This window comes from Typopeltis vanoorti, chromosome 20 (genome assembly GCF_054136105.1).
Source record: "Typopeltis vanoorti isolate ZY-2024b chromosome 20, IOZ_Tvanoo_1.0, whole genome shotgun sequence".
Taxonomy (NCBI): Eukaryota; Metazoa; Arthropoda; class Arachnida; order Uropygi; family Thelyphonidae; genus Typopeltis; species Typopeltis vanoorti.
The window spans coordinates 90,798,639-90,818,516 of NC_143568.1; the positions used below are offsets into that span (position 1 = coordinate 90,798,639).

At 33.2% G+C, this 19,878-nt stretch overlaps 1 protein-coding gene across 3 annotated transcripts in view; it reads left to right on the top strand.

The window, feature by feature from the left end:
- Nucleotides 1–19,878, top strand: part of LOC150095640 (uncharacterized) — a 205,250-nt gene that overhangs the window by 93,202 nt on the left and 92,170 nt on the right. For all 3 annotated transcript variants that reach the window (XR_016550027.1, XM_090409716.1, XM_090409715.1), the window contains exons 12-13: nt 1,933–2,054; nt 12,708–12,892. Coding sequence is in view for 2 of the 3 variants with exons in the window: in XM_090409716.1 (XP_090265842.1) it covers nt 1,933–2,054; nt 12,708–12,892 (307 nt within the window). In the remaining variant the exon portion in view is untranslated. The remainder of the gene's footprint in view (nt 1–1,932; nt 2,055–12,707; nt 12,893–19,878) is intronic.

Sequence of the window (19,878 nt, forward strand, 5' to 3'; positions counted from 1 at the left end):
AGTTTAGACTCACAGTTCTACAATTTTTGGAATCTTCTATTAATATTCTCCTGACTGTCACGTAAAACTTAAAAACTTCCTAAGAACGAAATTTTCTGGTTGCCCTTCCCAAATTTCCATTAGTTCTCTCTTCTTGTTTTTTTCCTCATTACTCTCTGTCAGCTGTCAGTCGCCTCTCAATCTCCTCAGCAAGCATGTGCACCCCCATGTAAATGGCAAGCGACAAATTAAGTATAATGGCTGACACATTGTCTCCATTAGCATAACAGGAATGTCTTTTCAAAACGCAACACTTTATTTTAAATTATAATAAAAAGGATTGAAAGTAACATAATTATCAGAATCTAGTAATTACATCGAAATTTCAAATGCTTTACATTTCATTTTGACAATAATATCAATAACAGACACATTGCAAGTGCCGATATACATGTTACGAAACCAAAACTAATAATATATTAGAATAGAGAAACGATTGTAAAAGATTCATAATTGTAAATTATGATTATTTTTACACTAATTAATTAATGATATTTGTTCACTTAGATTTATATTGGTACTCTATCTTTGTTTTATTTGTAACCAAGCTTTCAAATCTGCATTAAAATTGGTTTGAACACCACCTTATGAAATCAGCAATTTGTACAAACCGATTTTTTTTTTTTTTTTTTTTAAATTCTTTATTTAACTGGCTTCTGGCCACACAGGCCTTTTAATTTACCGTCTTTACTAAAACTGTGCCTAAATCTGAAATATCTTTGCTATTGATTCAGGTGTTTCCCGCCTACGTATTTTATTTGTCTTTTAAATCACCCAGCCAGCTTTGACATGTATACATGTCAAAGTTGCCATAAATGTGAACTACATATTAATACTAAAAGAAAGGATGGTAAATGTTGGTTTTCATAAAATTTGTCACAGCAAATATTTCATTTGAATGAAGACCCTTGAAGGTATAGCAGATTTATTTAAGAAGGATAATATTATCTGCATAAAGAACTAAGTTTAATATCTTCTATTTGAATGTCAGGTTGAATACCACCTTGCTTAATGATGTAATCCGTATAGATTATAAATAACATTAGAGTCGTTGTATAGCCCTGCATTAAAAACTGGCCATCTTTCTATATATTCCCTTTTAATTTCTGATTTTCAACTTATGTATAAGATATATATATATATATATATCACTCTGTATAAGGTCCCATTTACTGTTTATTTTTAACATGTTTTCCTTTTTGCTTTATTATATGCATTTTCAAGAAAAACAAAATTTAGTGATCCTTATTATATTTGTGATTTCTTGATTATTTGTCATAAGGTGTTTTAAATCTAGTCTTGGCAATCTCTGTTTTATCTAGCTTGTTAGTTTTTCACTTAACGTTTTAAACTGGCTCCTTGTCACACAGTTCTTTTAATTTATAATCATCACTAAAATTGTGCTTAAATCTGTAACCTTTCTCTATAGGTTCACTGAAATATACGTGATGTTTATTTTCCATTTTTTGTCTTTTTATTGCTGGTTTTCATAGAAAATGTGTTACAACAGTTAATTCATTTCCTAGAATAGGGAGTGAAGAAACTGTCATGATTCTCACATTTATTTTCCTTTTTTGTAAATTTATTTATAATCTGTATGAATATAGAAATGTTATATGTGCTACTCCTCAGAGTTTTAATTATTTCTAGCTTTTGTGTGGGATGGTTTATTCCATATTAAGCACAGAATGAAAGTGATCTTCCACCTAAATTCATTTACAAGCCTCCATGCCATAGTGTCAACAAAGCTGATAATGTTTAAAAGATTTTTTTTAAGGTATTTTTTTCATGCTTTCCTCTGAATTGTGACATATACTGTACCATATTATTTCTTCTAATTAACAGCTGATTTTTATATAATTTCTTAATTGGATGCTTTTCTTATGTCAACAGATAATTACCGTCACAAATTTTGAAGGGGAAGAAAGAATATGGTTAAAACAGATGGTAGTTACTACCGGTGCAAAGTATACTGGATATATGACACAGCATAATACAGTACTGATATGTAAAAGGTAAATTGCTTTCCTCTCTCTCTGCTTGCATACACATGTGCATCTTAGAATATATAAACAGTAATATGCTTGATTGAGATTATGCTATTTTTTAGAGCAGGGGTTCCCAACCTTTTTGTTTCCTAGAGCACATTCAAAATACAGTAGGGCAACGGGCACCATCTATTTTTCAAGCAAATTTTTTGAATTCTTTTGTTAAATGAATACATACAAAGTTTACATTACAATCAAATGTTTTATTACTTAAAAGTTTACATTATATAAAAATTTAAATATATATATGTAAGTTAGTGTGATCTTTGGCATTACATTTCATTGGCCAGTGCTTCATAATTAGGAGAATATGATGATATTTCAGTTCTTAAACTGGAATGAACAACTTCGAATGCGCGTCTACTTTACATTGTATGCATTTAATACTCATCATGTGTCATTAACGCATGCGTCATATAGCATGCCATGAATTGTTGCGTGATTATTTCAAACTATACAGCTCACAGTTGAACAGCGGTGGACACACACAAATTGGTCGACAGGCGCCATGGTGCCCGCGGGCATAGGGTTGGGAACCCCCTGCTTTAGAGGATTGTTGAGAGCTGCTCTCCATCAATCAGAAAAATATTAACCTCTTATTTGTTAATTAACCAAAATACAGTAAACTCCATATAACCAAATCTCAGTTAACTGAGTACCTCGTGTAACCAAATAACAACAGAGCTGCCTAGTTCTATGTTTTGCTGCCAGTGACACAACATCCCCAACATCAGTTATGATTCATTTGTTTTGTGCATGTAAGGTTACTCAAGAACAAATTGATAATTGCAACTTTTCACTTTTTATGTTAAAAAGTGATTTTAATTTTCATCCCTTTATTAGAAATGTTCCAGTTTAAACTATATTTCAATAAGGCATATTCCGGTAATTGGACCACATTTTTTTTGTTATTATTATTAAGCTAAAAGCACAATAAAGATATAAAAACTCGACAAGTTTTGTAAGTCGTTTGACTTGCATCTTCAGGGGTAAAAGGTAACTGAAAGTTAAAAAACAAAAAAGAGAAATTAATAGTTCATACTATGCAGTTGTAGTCGTCATTGTTTAAACTGAGCACTGCTTTGAATCTGCATTCTGATTTTTTAATTTGATAAACAGTCAGACTGCTATAGTTCGCCCACCGTATGTAGGTCTCTGCTTGGCGTCTTGCCAAGAATAGTCGATTCGTGCTGAAGGGGAGAAAGAAATGGAGGACGTACGAATTGGTTGCCAACACGCGAAAACACGTGCTTTGTAGGTAAAATTTTCCAACTGTTATACAAGCAACATAGTTAACTACAATAATCATAAAAGAGAAGTTAATTTTCCGACCTGTAATAATAAACAAACTCATCCCACAATACGGACTGATTACCCTATTATCGGAATGGATTCTCCTCTTTCTGACATCTCTAATCGGTGGGCGAACTATACAACTGTATAGTATGAACTATTAATTTCTCTTTTTTGTTGTTTTAACTTTCAGTTACCTTTTACCCCTGAAGATGTAAGTCAAACGACTTACGAAACTTGTCGGGTTTTATTTCTTTATTGTGCTTTTAGCTTTAATAATAATAATAAAAAAAAAAATGTGGTCCAATTACCGGAATATTCCTTATGAACTTCTAAACCACAGAAACCTCCACTTACTATATTTCAATAAGTTTAAAGGGATGAAGACTGGTCTGAAATATTTTTTGTTTCATTTATTCTTTTGATGTTAAATGTAATACTATTCTGTTGACTCTTTATTTCCAAACCAGAAAGCAAGTTTTGGTTTGGAAATAAAGTTTGCCAATTTTCCATTTTCAATCCATAGAATTAATATCAGTATAATTTTTGAAATAATTTTTTATATTGAATTTAATTTTACAGATTTTGGACTTTTCGGTCATCTTCATTTTTCTCCATCTGTTTTCTAAATGTACCTCTCCACTCTTGAAAGCATTATTTTTATTTTTATTTTAATTTAATTTTATTTTATTTTTTACCAGGAACAGTTGCAAAAATCACTCAAATGGAATGAATATATTCTTGAATAAATGGGAATAATAATAATTCTATTATTATTTTCTGGATCTTCATACTTTTTTTTTTTTTTTTTTTTTACTTTAGACACGACTGCATTATATTATCATTATTAACTATTTCGGTCTTAACTCTAAATATGTGTTTGTATATTACAATTGTTTTTAAATTTCATTTTTCTCATACTTTCATAAATAAAAGCAAGAGGAAGAAACCATTGTCGTTAATATTAATAAGCTAAGTAAATTTTGCCATTTAACTGAATTTAAACAGAATGAGAGAGGAAAGATTAGCAAAACAAGTGTTTCTGCCAGGTTGACAGGAAAAAGACCCAAAGGAATACCAAGATATAGGTGGATTGATACAGTAAAAAGTGCCTTAGAAGATAGAAATATATGATCTGATAATGTTGTAGTCTTGAAAGGTAACAGATTGATTTGGAGGAAAATTGTAGATAGGAAGTTAGTAGTGATGTAAATTTTTCATGGTAGTACTATCATATCCTGTACACCCCCTTGAGGGTACATGTCAGGAATTTGATGATGATGTAAATTTTGCCATGTTGTAGATTTACACATATGTCAAATGAAAACTATTAGTTGCATTTGAAGAATTATTTGTTTTTAGCACATAAAATTACAATAAAATGAACTTTTCTCTTTTTTAGTGAGCTGTTTGTTGTACATCATATGGTATTTGCTTAGAGATTAGTTTGGTCTATCAAATTTTACTCTTACCACTACTATACCTGCTGTGATTGTCTTCATATAAACAGCCTGCCAGTCTCATCACTGTCCAAACTTCTGATTCATTTTCTACCTACAACTGTCTTAGTATTTATTAAACATTGCACACTGCACCTTGATTTATTGACTGATAAGTGGGAGAAGTTTTATTTAAAGTGTATGTGTCTGTGGTCTTAATTATATGCACTTTGCTTGTGAGGTCATAGCAGTGTTGCAGGTACCACGGCAGCTGTTACTTAAATGCTTGTTGCACCTACATATTCAAATCATTTCCCTGTATTGCAGTTTTTGCATTCTTGAAAATATGAAATTTGATTGTTTTTTAAATTAAGCTTTTTTAAAAAAAAAAATTCTCAGAATTTCATAATTTTTTTAAAACAAAACATGAAAAATGAATTTTTTCCATATTATATTATTTCAAACAGGAGTACAGACATCGCTTTTGCAGATAATTTTGTTTTCCTGTGGGCATTATAACTTTGTTTTGTTTGTTTTTTAAATGAAATTTGTGATGTAGCTAAGAGCATTAGTATTGTGATAAAGAAATTTACATATCTGACACACGATGGTGCTACTTTAGCACATGCTTGTGCCATTTCCCAAACATCTTGGGAAATGGTACTGTATCATGTTACCAAGGTATCATTTTATCATTATTTAATAGCAGTATACTTCATAAGAATTGCAAAATGTGGCTCATAAACATTTTATTGTACAGTGATCACCAGAAATCTTGTTCAGTATACCTTAATGGATGTAAATTAGCAATTTCTGAGAGATTTTTAGTTACTAGATGAGGAGATGTTTTGTGTGCATTGCACTGATTGCATCTCCTTTTGATTGCTTCTGATTTCTATTCCTAACTTATTTTTTTTGTAATATTATTCTCCAGGCATTTGTAAAAAAAAAAAAAATTAAAAAAAAAACAATTAATCTTCTAATGCTTTTTATTTTTAAAGGCAGAGCTTTTATGGCCTTAACTAGCTTCCAGGCAGCCAGTTCCCACTCTTCATTGACAGACATTGCTGATAGCGAACTCATGCTATTACTGAATCAAGGCTCTGAACAAGTGCCACTATCTCATGTCCCTAAATCCTAACATATTATGTCTAAAATAATGAGGTCTGTGGTCAATATTGTGAAGTAAAATAAATGAGCAAACACAGATTATTGTTTTGAAATAAGTATTGGTTTAAAACTAACAGTTACTACACTTGCACAGCGCAAATGTTCATTTGGGCAAATTAACTAGTATGCTCTATTTTTTTTTTTTTTTTTTCCTTTTTCCACCATTTTATTCAGTCAAATAGATAGCCACTTTCATATTATGTAGAGTGGATTGCAATGTAGAATGATTAAACAGTTGAATATTGGTACTTACCTACCTGTAGTCCAATACAAATGCTGTGAAAAACCTCTTAAAAGCATTTTACTGGCATTTTGTTAGTTAAATGGAATAGCTAGTTGCATAGTATGATGTAATCCTCTACAACACAAAAGAAAAAAAAAATCATTGAGAGATTGCTGACAAAATACCTGAAGCAATCAATGTTTTACTGATATACATCACCCATTTTTCATACTCTCGTATGCTAATCTTTGGAATTCCTCCTCCAAATAGTGCAGAAATCATGGGAATATAAAGGAACACTATTTAAATTAAGGGGATATTAAATCCCACATTATTTCAAAGCCGAATAAGAAACTCAAAGATCGGAATCAAAGTTTCATGCCAAATATAGTAAACTATAAAAGATTCAGTAGATTGTAGCGTATGCTAAAGCACATAGTTCAACACTAGGGCAACTCGTAGCAAAGGTGGGTAAAGTTCTGATCACTATTCTTAGTATTTCCCATAATGTAAAACACATCTAGGAGATGTATGATGTTATACATTATGGTGGAAGGTCACTACCCTGACCGGTTTCAATTCGACCTTTATTGAGGTCTCATCAGTGAGTAGGTAGATCTAGATAATACTGAGGTTATAGCGAAAAGAACTTATGTACTTTGCTATATGAGTTTTCAAAAATGTGCACCCATAAATTACTTAAATAAAGAGCCCATATGCTTCACTTTGGCAATGTAACATTATTAAGTAATCTATGGGTGCACTTTTGGGTAGGATTTAGTATCCCCTTAATTTAAATAATGTTACATCGCTGAAGTGAAGTGAAGCCTATTGGCTCTTTATTTAAGTAATTTATGGGTGCACCTTTTTAACAACTCGTATAGCAAAGTATATAAGTTCTTTTCGCTATAACCTCAGTATTATATAGATCTACCTACTCATTGATGAGACCTCAATAAAGGTCGAAACTGGTCAGGGTAGTGACCTTCCACCATAATGTATAACATCATACATATGGGAAATACTAAGAATAGTGATCAGAACTTTACCCACCTTTGCTACGAGTAACATAGGAGGTTGAACTATGTGCTTTAGCTTACGCTGCAATCTGCCAAAACTTTTATAGTTTACTATATTCAGCTTTGAAATAATGTGGGATTTAATATCCCCTTACTTTAAATAATGGTACATCTCCGAAGTGAAGCCAATTGGCTCTTTACTTAAGTAATTTATGGGTGCACCTTTTTGACATCTCGTATAGCAAAGTACATTCATCCCTCGACTTACGTCCTTTCGAAGATACGTCCGTGAAGCCATAAGGGAATAAATAACATTTTCAACTATACTTTCGAACAAGACGCAAGCTAGCGTAAGGTAAAGAATGCATAGTTGCAACAGCTCTTTCAGCGGCAACCTCCCTCGGCAGTCAGCACGTGTCTTCAACAGTTCCTATGTTAATTTTGTGTTTGAGAAATGGGTTATTTGTGTATTTATCATTAGTTATTTCACGATGTTTTGTGCAATATGGCCCCTACATGCATAATTAAAACACCTAGTGAAGAATTGCAGAAAAAGATGCGAGCAATTGATCTTGAAACGGAGTTGCAAGTTATAAAGCAACATGAAGCTGGTAAGCCCGGCAATGTGATCGCACATGACTTCAGATGGTCTCATTCTACAGTGACGACCACATTGAAAAATAAGGATAAAATCGTAGAGGCTGTAAAAGGATCTGCTTCCATTAAATCGACAATAGTGACGAAGCAACGACAAGGTTCTATCGGTAATATGGAAAGCTACTTGCATCATGGATAGAGGAACTGAACCAAAAGAGCATACCCCTTAGCACTGTGACCAGAACTGCTAAGGCATTAAGTCTCTTCAACATGTTGAAAGAGAAAGCAGAACTCGATTATGACTACGAATTCAACACTTCTTCCGGTTGGTTCATGAGATTCAAGCAGCATTTTGTGCTGCATAATGTGAAAATGTATGGGAATCTGCAAGTACTGAGAAGGCTGCCAAGGAGTTTGTGGAAAAATTGGATAAAATTATTACTGAGGAGAATTATTTGTCACAGCAAATATTTAATATGGATGAGACGTCATTGTTTCGGAAAAAAAATGACCGAGCAGACATTCAGCTACAAAAAACTAAAATCTATAACCAATAGTTTCAAAGCTCTTAATGCCTGTGTTACGATTCTGTTATGGGTAATGGCTGGATATAAACTAAAACTATTTGTAATATGGCACAGTGAGAATCCACCAATCTTCAAAAACATCAGGATGCATACTCCCAATTCATTTTTAGAGCAATAAGAAGTTGTGGATGACTCAAAAATTGAGGATGCCTTTATTAACTGTTATGCGAGTGAAATAAAAAGCTATTGTGTGAAAGAAATTGTAAAATTTAAAATTTTATTCTAGATAATGCTCCAGATCATCTGTCCTATACGTCTTATAGTGATGATCCTCACCAACTTCAAGGTCATGTTTCTTCCTCCAAACACTGCTTCATTGATCCAATCAATGGATCAGGGAGGCTTGCAGTGTTTCTGGCTTATTATCTATGGAGAACTTTTTCACAAGCCATTTCTGCTACTGAAGAAAATGACCAGACTCTCATGCAATTCTGGAAAACATTCAATATTTATCATGCTATTAAAAATATTGCTGTGGCTTGGGACGAAGTGATCTCTCAATGTATGAGTGGCATATGGTAAAAGACATTAGAAAGGTTTGTGTATAATTTTTGAAGTTTGTAATAGTGGGCCTAGCAAGCAATCTGAATCCCGGAATGAATGATGACGACATAATTCAACTCATAGAAAGTTCCCCTGAAGAGTTGACCAACGAAGAATTGGTCAAACTGGAGGAACAACTGTTGCAGAAGAGATAAAATGAGAAAAGGAAGAGGGAAAAGAGAAACAGGAAGAGGTAGTTAAACAATTTGCAGTGAATGGTCTTGTAGAAATGTTCTTTGCAGTTAGTGATGTCCTCAAAATGGCTGAAGACATGGACCCCAATGTTGAACGCTACTTAATAATAGAAACGAAAGTACATGATGCATTTGCTTGCTATGAACAAATTTATGATGAAAAGGAGAGGAATAAGCAAAGCACATTGGACATTTTCATAAAAAAAAACAAAGGTTACACCAGAAGAACCACAGCTTGATCATTCATACAGGGAAGGTAATGAAGATGTGATTGTGGAGGAAGATTTGGATGATTGTTCTCCTGTTTTATCATGGCAGTAACACACAGCAAAGTTTTATAATAAGGTTTAAAAATTAAAATGACAGTATACTTATTACTGTTAAGTCCCCCTAACCCCTATAACTCTGTTGATTCAATGTATCGACTTGCATCCGATTTGACTTACGTCCTGCCCGATGGAATGGAACCTGGATATAAGTCGAGGGATGACTGTATATAAGTTCTTTTTGCTATAACCTCAGAATTATCTAGGTCTACCGAATCACTGATGAGACCTCAATAAAGGTCGAAACCGGTCTGGGTAGTGACCTTCCACCATAATGTATAACATCATACATCTCCTAGCAGATGTGTTTTACATTATGCGAAACACTAAGAATAGTGATCAAAACTTTACCCACCTTTGCCACGAGTTGCCCTAGTGTTGAACTATGTGCTTTAGCTTACGCTACAATCCGCTGAAACTTTTATAGTTTACTGTATTCGGCATGAAACTCTTTGATTCTGATCTTTGAGTTTCTAATTCGACTTTGAAATAATGTGGGATTTAATATCCCCTTAATTTAAATAATGTTACATCGCCGAAGTGAAGCCTATTGGCTCTTTATTTAAGTAATAAAGGAACACTATTTAAGTTTTATAGATCTGGAAAATGCATATGACAAGATGCCAAGAGGAAAGCTGTTTAAAACTCTCCAGTTATACTGTTAATGGGGCATTATATCAACCAATACATAGTCTCTATTGAGTTGTAAATCAGCAGTTAGAATTGAAGGGGGGGTACAGGAAGATGGTTTGATGTTGTCAGGTGTGCGACAAGAGTGTACATTATCTCCACTGTTATTCATATCTACATGGATCACATTATGAAGGGAAGTGGTATTAAACCTGATATGCAAAATGGAGATGTTAGTCTCAGCTGTTTACTTTATGCAGATAAGTCTGTAGGATTCCCAGACCAAATTGAATAAATGCTATAATAAATTAGGTATGAAAATCAGCATTAAAAAGACATAGACAATGAAAATAGGCAGAAACTGAATAATTTCATATGAAATAAGAGAGCGAGAGATTAGTGAAAATACTAAACTAGCTGTATACAAGACTGTGTTCAAACCAATTTTAACCTTATGGATATGAGAGCTGAGTTAGAAATAAATCTCTTGATCGAAGACTGGAGACCACAGATATGAGAGTCCTGAGAAAGATTAGGGGAGTGAACAGATGGCATCAATGGCAATATCATTTAAAAAATTGGATATTAAGAAAGAATTTGACATTGTTAGGAATGTGTTAGCAGAGATAATCTCAGGTGGTATGGTCACTTAAACAGAACGGGAGAGGAAAGATTAGCAAAGCAAGTGTTCTCTGCCAGGTTGGCATGAAAAAGATCCAGAGGAAGACCAAGATTTAGGTGGATTGACAGTAAAAAGTGCCTTAGAAGACAGAAATATAAGATCTGATAATATTGGAATGTTTACAGGTAACAGGCTAATCCGGAAGAAAATTGTTGATAAGAAGTTAGTGATGATGTAACTTTTCATATAGTACTATCATAAGATCCTGATATATGTCTGAAATTTTATGGTAACTTAAGCAGGGACATTTTTAAGACCAGTCATATTCAGCAATAGCAATTAACTTATATATATTCATATACATGGAGCTAGAAAAATATTAAATGATTTCCTATTTTAAAGTTCTTTCATAAATTAAAAGAAAGCTTAAAATTTTATTTTTATTTCTGGAAATTGAACTTTTTTTTTTTATTTATTAATGGTGCTCATCATCATTACCTGATATGTATACACAAAGGATGTACAAGATACAATGATGGTCTTACATAATTAAGTTAGCATTGTTACTCCTAACATTAGTTTTCCCTTCCAAATTAATATGCATTTGTCATATCTCCAGTATTGCCCAATCTCACAATTCAAACTTCTATAAATGCATCGACTCACATAGAACATGGTCTTCTATGGGATCTTTTTTTCCCTATCATCAAACACTTGCTTTGCTGACATTTCCTGTTATATCCTGTTTAAGGAATCATACCACTTTAAATGATTTCGCTCACAAATTCTCAAATGCTAACAATATTAAGTTTCTTTGAAATATCTTCATTTCTGCCATTGATGTCATCTGTTCACTCCCAACTTTCAACCTAAACTCTGATTGTATAAGTATAATATTTTTTTTCCCCCCTCTAAGTCTTTTTACTTTTCTATTCCCCAGACTGTCATCACCAGAATACAAGATTCTGCTATTGTATTTCTTGTGCAGTGCAATCTCTGGGCATCTTGACAGGGGAATCTGGTGATGTACATACACTGCTTTGGTCCTTGCTTCAGCAAAACAGGTTCCTGGATTGTTCAAGGAGCACATTTCGAGGGTTGCAAAGGTTACACAATCCATTGCTTCCAAGATAAGGCGCATACTGACAAGTAGAGATACTAGTCTCTACTTGTCAGTATGCTCTTTATCCTTGTGCTACTGTGTAAGGCATTATTCAAGAAGTGCACAAATTTTATCACACAATTTCTCCATTACGATGTGGAAACTGAAGAAGGTATGGAGATGAGAGTGACTAAGGCAATATCAGAATTCCAAACTGTGGGTTATTGGGAAAAGGTGAGGAGATGTAAATGCAGAGTTCAGCAGTTAGGTGGAAACAGAGGTGATATGATGAAAAAGATGATGTGAGGAGTAGATTTTTTTTTTTTAGAGAAAGTGGTGAGTGGAATGCATTGCCATAGAGTGTTGAATGAATTGAAGGTTCAGTATAATTGATATGTTGCTTGCTGAGGAAGACCTCTTATGATAAGCTTGACTCTGTTGAAGGTTTGGTGCTGATGATAATAAACTGAGGAGCACTGGAAATAGAGATTTGAATATTTTTATTTCTACAAACTGGGATTCTGAAATCAAGTGTTTTGTTTATTTTTTTATGCGCATTTTGATTTTATCCTAAAACATCACATGAACTTCTTGTGGTCACCTGATATATGGCACATTAAATTTAGTTATAGAATATTGTAACCTGAAAGACAGGCATTTGATTAAAATTATTAAATTGAGCTTGTATCATCCCAAAGAACATGAGACAAATAAAATTATGAAATACACAGCTGTTCTGTTAACTTTTGTTTTATTTCATGTTATTTGATGTCGGATCCTCACCAGTACTAATTCAGATACCTTATTTTTCAAATTACTTATTCATCAGATAACCCTATTTTTTTTTCAGCATAGTTTTATAATTTTCTATTTAGGATAGATGGAATAAAGGTGCAAAAAGCTCGAGAATGGAGAATACCAGTTGTTAATGTTCAGTGGCTTCATGATGTAATGTTTGGACATTATGATGCACTTAGGTTATCAATGGCACATAAATATCAACAGTATGAAGTAGAGGACCATTTCAAAGTAGACTATGCTCTTGTTCCACACTTCATGGGTATGTATGAGTTAATAAGACTAATTGCATTGGAGAATAACTAAGAATGATAACAATTTGACTGTTAAAATATTTTATGTTATTTCCTTTTAAATACTAGAAAAAATCTACAAACATTCCTCCTGTGCTTACAATAGGATCTAGTATGAATTTTAGTACGTTGAGTTTTAAAGATGCACTGGTAATTTTTAATAGAAATACTCAATTTGGCTATGAACTGCTTTAAATCATGTCCTTTCAAATTCTGAAAAATTGGTTCCCCATTTTTGGCTTCACATTGAGCATGATAATCAACTAGTACCTAAAACTGTCTTTAGGTACAGATGATTGCTAAAAATAGCTGTTTTTGGCAATTATCTGTTATTACCTAACAAAATTTGAACACAGTTTATTGTTTTAGTTAAGATAAAAAGCCAAATGGCTAGTTTTCTGGCACCTTAATATAGAAAATAAGGGGCTAAACATCCTTTGTTGTTTTATAGCCAGTAAGCGAAACTAAAGATCGATAACTACGATCTATAAGTTTCATGCCGAAAAACTATCGGCGAAGGTTTTTGCTCCACCTTTACTTCGAATTGCCTTCGCCGATAGTTTTTCAGCATGAAACTTATAGATCGTAGTTATCGATCTTTAGTTTCGCTTACTGGCTATAAAACAACAAAGGATGTTTATCCCCTTATTTTCTACAGGTTTATTGTTGTCAAATTCAGAACTTCACTCAGCTGTCCAAACTGGCCATTCATCTGGAGAAGCAGATACAGTTGTGGAGTTACATTATGAATTAATAAAATCGTACTTTAAAGAATACCATCAATAAAACAAAAAATAGCAAAATAAAATTTCACTGGATATTATTGATATGGTTCAGAAATGGAAAGCTTCTGAAATTTAGTTGTATGTATCAAAACATCATATTTCTGCTGTTTGTATTTGGAAAAAAGTGCATGAATCTGGCATAAAATATAAAATAACTACCAATGAAAAAAGTTCAAATAATGAACTTTTGGAAACGTACTTTATTCCACTCATTCTGGTTCTCACTGCAAACACAGTTGGGAGATAAATTTCATTGCCTAGTGTGACCTCCACCTCACTTATTGGAGGCCTAAAGTGGCTTGAAAAAGTTCCATGTTTGGTCTCTAGAATAGGATTTCTGGATTATGTGAAAAATAAATTTAAGATAAAAAAATATATAATTAATAAAAATAGGGCAAAAAAATCCTTAGTCCAACAAAAGTACAAAAGGCACTATAGATTTTCAAATAACCTTTCGTGGGTGGGAGGAACTTAAAAAATAAAATATAGTTTGAGTTTTTTAAAAGCTCTACCTTCATAATGTAGGTTGGTAATGTGAAGGGAGAATTAGTCTATTGCATGTTTAAATAATTGCTTGCCTGATAAAATAACCTGAATGTATTCAAGTGATAGGTACGAAATACAATGCCATATACTGTTATACTACTACCACCACCTCTGGAGATTTTTATTCTGGTTGTATTTAATTCCTCTGGAATCACTAGCAATACTTGCCCATCCTTCTTATCTTGTCTATCTTCCCTGAAATTGAACCCATCTCATTCTGTTCCTGTAAAGATATCCTCTTTTGTTTATCAGGTCTCATGAATGCCAATAAATTTTGGTCTGGCTCCATTTATCTTTGCTAAAAATATCTTGTTTTGCTGACCAAATTTGATATACAGCTTTCCCTTATCATACTTTTTATAAGCTGCATATTGTTTTTTCTTACTGTAAACAGTTGGTGAACAATGAAATTAGATTCGTAATAATGCTTCACGGTATAAACAGTGCATTTATTAAACTCACTAATATTTCATTAGTTTTCTACCCAACATACTGAGTAGTTGGGTAGAAAACTAATGGCACAGATATAATTGTGCTCATCAGAACACACTTATAATTGTGACAGGCACACGACACTGAACTAAGTAATTGTAAAAAACAGTTCAAATTGTAACTGAAAACACTAATGTCCTTAAGGTCAGATAACCATAAAGTTAATTTTGAGAAGTCAAGCTATCAGGTCTTAAAATGATAATCTCTCACATCTTTGGTAAATTAATGCAACTATACTTGTTGAGATTGAGAGAGTGCTTCATAGCTGATGCTGATTCTAAAAATAGTCTCTCAGACCTATAATGACTTATATGTAATATACATGTTTTCCTCCATCTGATCTTATGTGAAGGAGTTATCCAGAGCATGGTTTGCCAATCCCAAAGAATAAGTTCAAGTACACCAACAAAAGTCGAGTAGAATATAATTTCTTTTAATTAATTAGAATTTAGGATCCAATTAAAAGAAACAAAAGACTTTAGTTTAATCCTTTATCCAAGTGTGAGCAAACGAAGTTTGCTCCTGAAAATATCTTCAGGACTGTAGCAAGGTGGTGCAACTGTTGGCAACTCGGAGCAAAGGTGGACCAAGCTCTCATCACTCCTTGTCTCAGTATCTCCCACCATACAAAGCACATGTCCTTGTGGACATGTATAATGCTAGGCATTGAGGGAAGGACCACTACTCAGACTGGTTGCAACCTTTATTGAGGTCTCGTCAGTGGGAGGTAGACTCAGAGGTGGTGACACCAAGGCAGAAGCAATAGAGAGGTCATATTTACCTATATGAGTTGCCAACCGGTGTATCTAAATGCAGAGTAATTTAATAATAAGGTGGTACACCAGTTGGCAACTCATATAGGTAAATATGACCTCTCTATTGCTTCTGCCTTAGTGTCACCACCTCTGGGAGGCAGACCCAGTGGTGGTGACACTTTATTAAAGAGACCTCAATAAAGGTCGAAACTGGTTTGGATAGTGGCCCTTTCCTCAATGCATAGCATTATACATGTTCGCAAGGACAGGTGCTTGGCATGGTGGGAGATACTGAGACAAGGAGTGATGAGAGCTTGGTCCACCTTTGCTCCGAGTTGCCAACAGTTGCACCACCTTGCTACAGTCCTGAAGATATTTTCAGGCACAAACTTTGTTTGCTCACACTTGGATAAAGGATTAAACTAAATTTATTTTAGTTTAATCCTTATTATCAAGTGCAAAATGAACTTCCAACATCAAACAAAAGAGTTGAAAAGAAAATTTGGTTCGGGTCAAATTCTTAATTGACCAAAATTAAACATGGAAAGAGTTTTATGTTTGATTGAGTATAAAAGCAATTGTAATTAGTGATTTTACACATTAATAGATTCAGATGAGTACATGGCTTGAATTACAGTATTTTTATAGTTCTGTTCAGCACAAGTCCAAAATAAGGATTAGAATGTGCATCAAAGATCTGATAAACTGAAAGTATAAGTGGAACTTTGTGTCTTGATTCATATTTAAAATTTATTCATTTTTAAAAAAAAAACTTTTTTTAATAATGCTGAATATAATGCGGCATTGACAAAAGATTTTAGTTCAGATCTAAATGTGTAAATTCCAACAGTTATGCATTTATGGTGCTGTGAAAGAGTGCAAAAGTAAGATCCTTGTGACCTTATTAGATCAGTAAAGTGCTGGGATGGGGGTGGAAGTGGTCGTTATTCTTACCAAATGTCATCCCTCCAAAATAGTTTTGGAAGTGGAATAACTGAGTGCATTCAAGGTATTCTTATCGAAAAAGATATGACCATGTATAAGTAAGTAAGTAAGATGAGACTGAAAGAAGAAATACTGAGAATTGGTGTCCAGAACATAAGATCACAGACAGGAAAAGAAGACTTAACCAAAAAACTTTGAAAATCATTATAATAAAATTTGTGCAATATGAGAGAGCAAAGAAAAAGACAAAGGAATAAAGCTAACTTATAATCGCTTATTAACATACAGTGGAGTAGAAAAACATGAGTAACTGAGGGGGGGGGTTAAGATAATGATGCATAAAGATAGAATACATTCAATAATATATATATATATGTGTAGCATTTATCAGGGGGAGGGGTATAAATATCACTAGTGTATATAGTTCAGAGGAAGGGAACCAAAACTAGAAATAGAAAAATTTTATGAAGTTCTATAACATATAATAGACAAATGAATAAAATGTCTATATAATAATGATAATTTTAAATGGAAGAATTAGCAGTGTAACTATTTCAGGTACATGTCAAAGATTTGATTAAGAATAACTTATAAAAATGGAATAAACTTGCTACAGTTTTGTATTATGATTATTATACAAAGCAGTAGCAAATAATAATTTTAAATAACAAAAGATATTGTAAAAACTCGTAAAGAACTAAAAAAATAGACAATATATAATGTGAAAGGGAAAGAGGAAAATAATTTTGTAGTACTCTATTCTAAATACAGTAAAGAAAGAAAAATACTAAATGACTGGTGAAAGACCATAATGTGTACCAGTTTTCAAAAAAAAAAAAAAAAAAGAGGGGGGAGGAGAGACAAAGCCAATATCACATTTTCAATCTTTTCTATCAGACTAGCATCTACCCTATAACAGGGAAACATGTCTTCATTTAGCCTGTAGTAAAAGGTGATGAAAGTTTCAACTTGCTATTAACCAGTTACTTTGACCTGTTCTCACAGAAATCATGGAGATCAAGGCCAACCAATTAATTAGTGACCAACAATATGGATTTTGCCACTCATGATCTTGAGGGACACAAACCATAGAATGGTTTGGATGAACTCATGTGGCTGATGTTGACATTTCCAGAGAATTTATTAGGTTTGGCTGACATATATAGGCCTGCTTTCCCAAGTGCCATCTACCTTCTATTCTGTTCATTTACTATATATTCATGGATTGCTCTCCTCTCCTTGCAATTCTCCAATGCTGGAGTACGTGAGGATTCTGCATTTTCGTCTATTTTTCCTCTTGTTCCTCAAATGGCTGTTGTACTCAAATTCCAATGTGATGTGGAAACTCTGGAGAAGATAGTTCAGAGACAAGTAATTGAGGCAATAACAGGATTATGGAATGTTGGTTATGGGGAGAGATTGGGTAAATGTAAATTGCAGGGTTTGATAAACAGAAAAGCGGTGATTTGATAGAGACATAAGTTGGTGAAGGAATTTTATCAGATTAATATAGAAGGAATACACAGTGCAAAGTGAGAGTGGGAGAACAAGAGGCAATCGCTAGAAGTTGTGTAAAGGTGTGGTGTAAAAGGAAGTGAGGAGTATATTTTTTATAGAAGATAAGTGGAATATATGGTATGTGGCCTCCCTTGATGAGTCCTTGACTCCCTTGAGGTCTCTTAATAATAATAATAACAATGACAGATGTGTTGCTGACAGAGTGAGACCTCCCATAATGAGTTCGTTGACTTTATGAACGAATGTTATAATAATAAAATGTTTTTTTCATCGTAGACAGAATTCATTCAGCATATTTTCAGTAAAAGAACAAATATTTTAAAAATAAATAAATAAGGATTTCATTTTTAAATGTTAGGTTCAAGAATATGTGAAGAAAAAAAAAAGATCTTCAAGTAATGGGTTGTAGAAGCAGAGAATTTAAATAATTATGTGTACAGAGGGTCAGTTGGTATTCAATGCTTACTGCTATGTGGAATGCATTGATATTATTTGTTTTTAAGAATTATTAACATGTTTGCACAAGAAGATTATTTAATATATTGCCAGATATTTCAGTTTGAAAATAACAAACTATCATCAGTGGCTTGACAGGAAACAATCTTTTACAAGGTAGAATACAAACAATTTATCATTTAAAATTAGAAAGAGCTGCGTGATGTTACATTGTGATGTAACATCACACAGCTTGAAAATTATGTGAAATTAATAATTTCATGTCACAAGTTTCTCTCAAAAACATTATTTCTTTTTGAAAAATTAAATGATGATGAAACAAAAAGAGATTCTTATTGTTCATACGTGCAAAATTCTTTGTTTTATGTATGTATTGGGGGGGCACGAGGATATGTGTTTTGAACAGAGTAGGTCATGGCTGATTGTAGTTGTGTGTGGAGAATTGATATTTTTCTGAGTTACTCTGTAACACACCAGCATAAAACCAACCACAATACTTTATTAGACATAAGTTTAGATGAATGTGGAGCAGGAATTGTATAATTATTAGCAAAATTTGTCATTCTGAATAGGCTGATAATAACACTGGACAACAAAATTTTACAAAAGTCATGACCCCCCCCCCCCTCATGATTTGTGAGAGATCCGCAATAGTTTCTTATATCATAGAGTAATATGTACTTATCACATTTACTGGTAAATGTCTGCTTCTATGTCTGATGTCGCTTTGCACCTGTTGCTCGTATAGCTGCTCAGGATCATCTCTAGTGAGTGTCCAACAGTAGTCAGCCAACATGGAAATGGACCACTTTCCCTGGTATTTCATTTCTCCATCATTGTAATTTCTTGATGGAAACGCTCAGAGTGCTCATTGCTAATCATGCTGCAGTTGTCAGAGAAGAAATCCAAGTGGGAATGGAGGAAGTGTAGTTTTAAGGACATAAAGCAGCCAAGTTTGTGATAAAGAGACAACAAGTCCTCAACCAGTTCCTTGTAGTTCGCTGCATGACATTTCCAAGGATTATTAGTGAAATTTGTCATTCTGAAAAGGCTGATAATAACACTGGACAACAAAATTTTACAAAAGTAATGACCCTCCATAATTTGGGAGGGATCCACGATAGTTTCTTATATCATAGAGTAATATGAACTTATCACATATACTCAGTAGTGAGCTATAAGGGGCTTGCGTGAACCCTTTGTTAAATTTTCCTCAAATTTGCGAGCCCCTTATTCTTCTTCTTTACTCTTTATCTAAAAAAAAAAAAAAAAAAAAACATAATTTTTTGAAATATATTAAGCCACAAATTCATTCGGTAACCTAACAAAAATTAGTCTATTCGGCAGTGTATAGATTATTTGGAATTATTGTTTTAACTCCTTTATAACGAAAGTTTGAAAATAAGTATACAATCGTATGGAAAACCACTAGATAATCATATGTTCGTAAAACTGTCA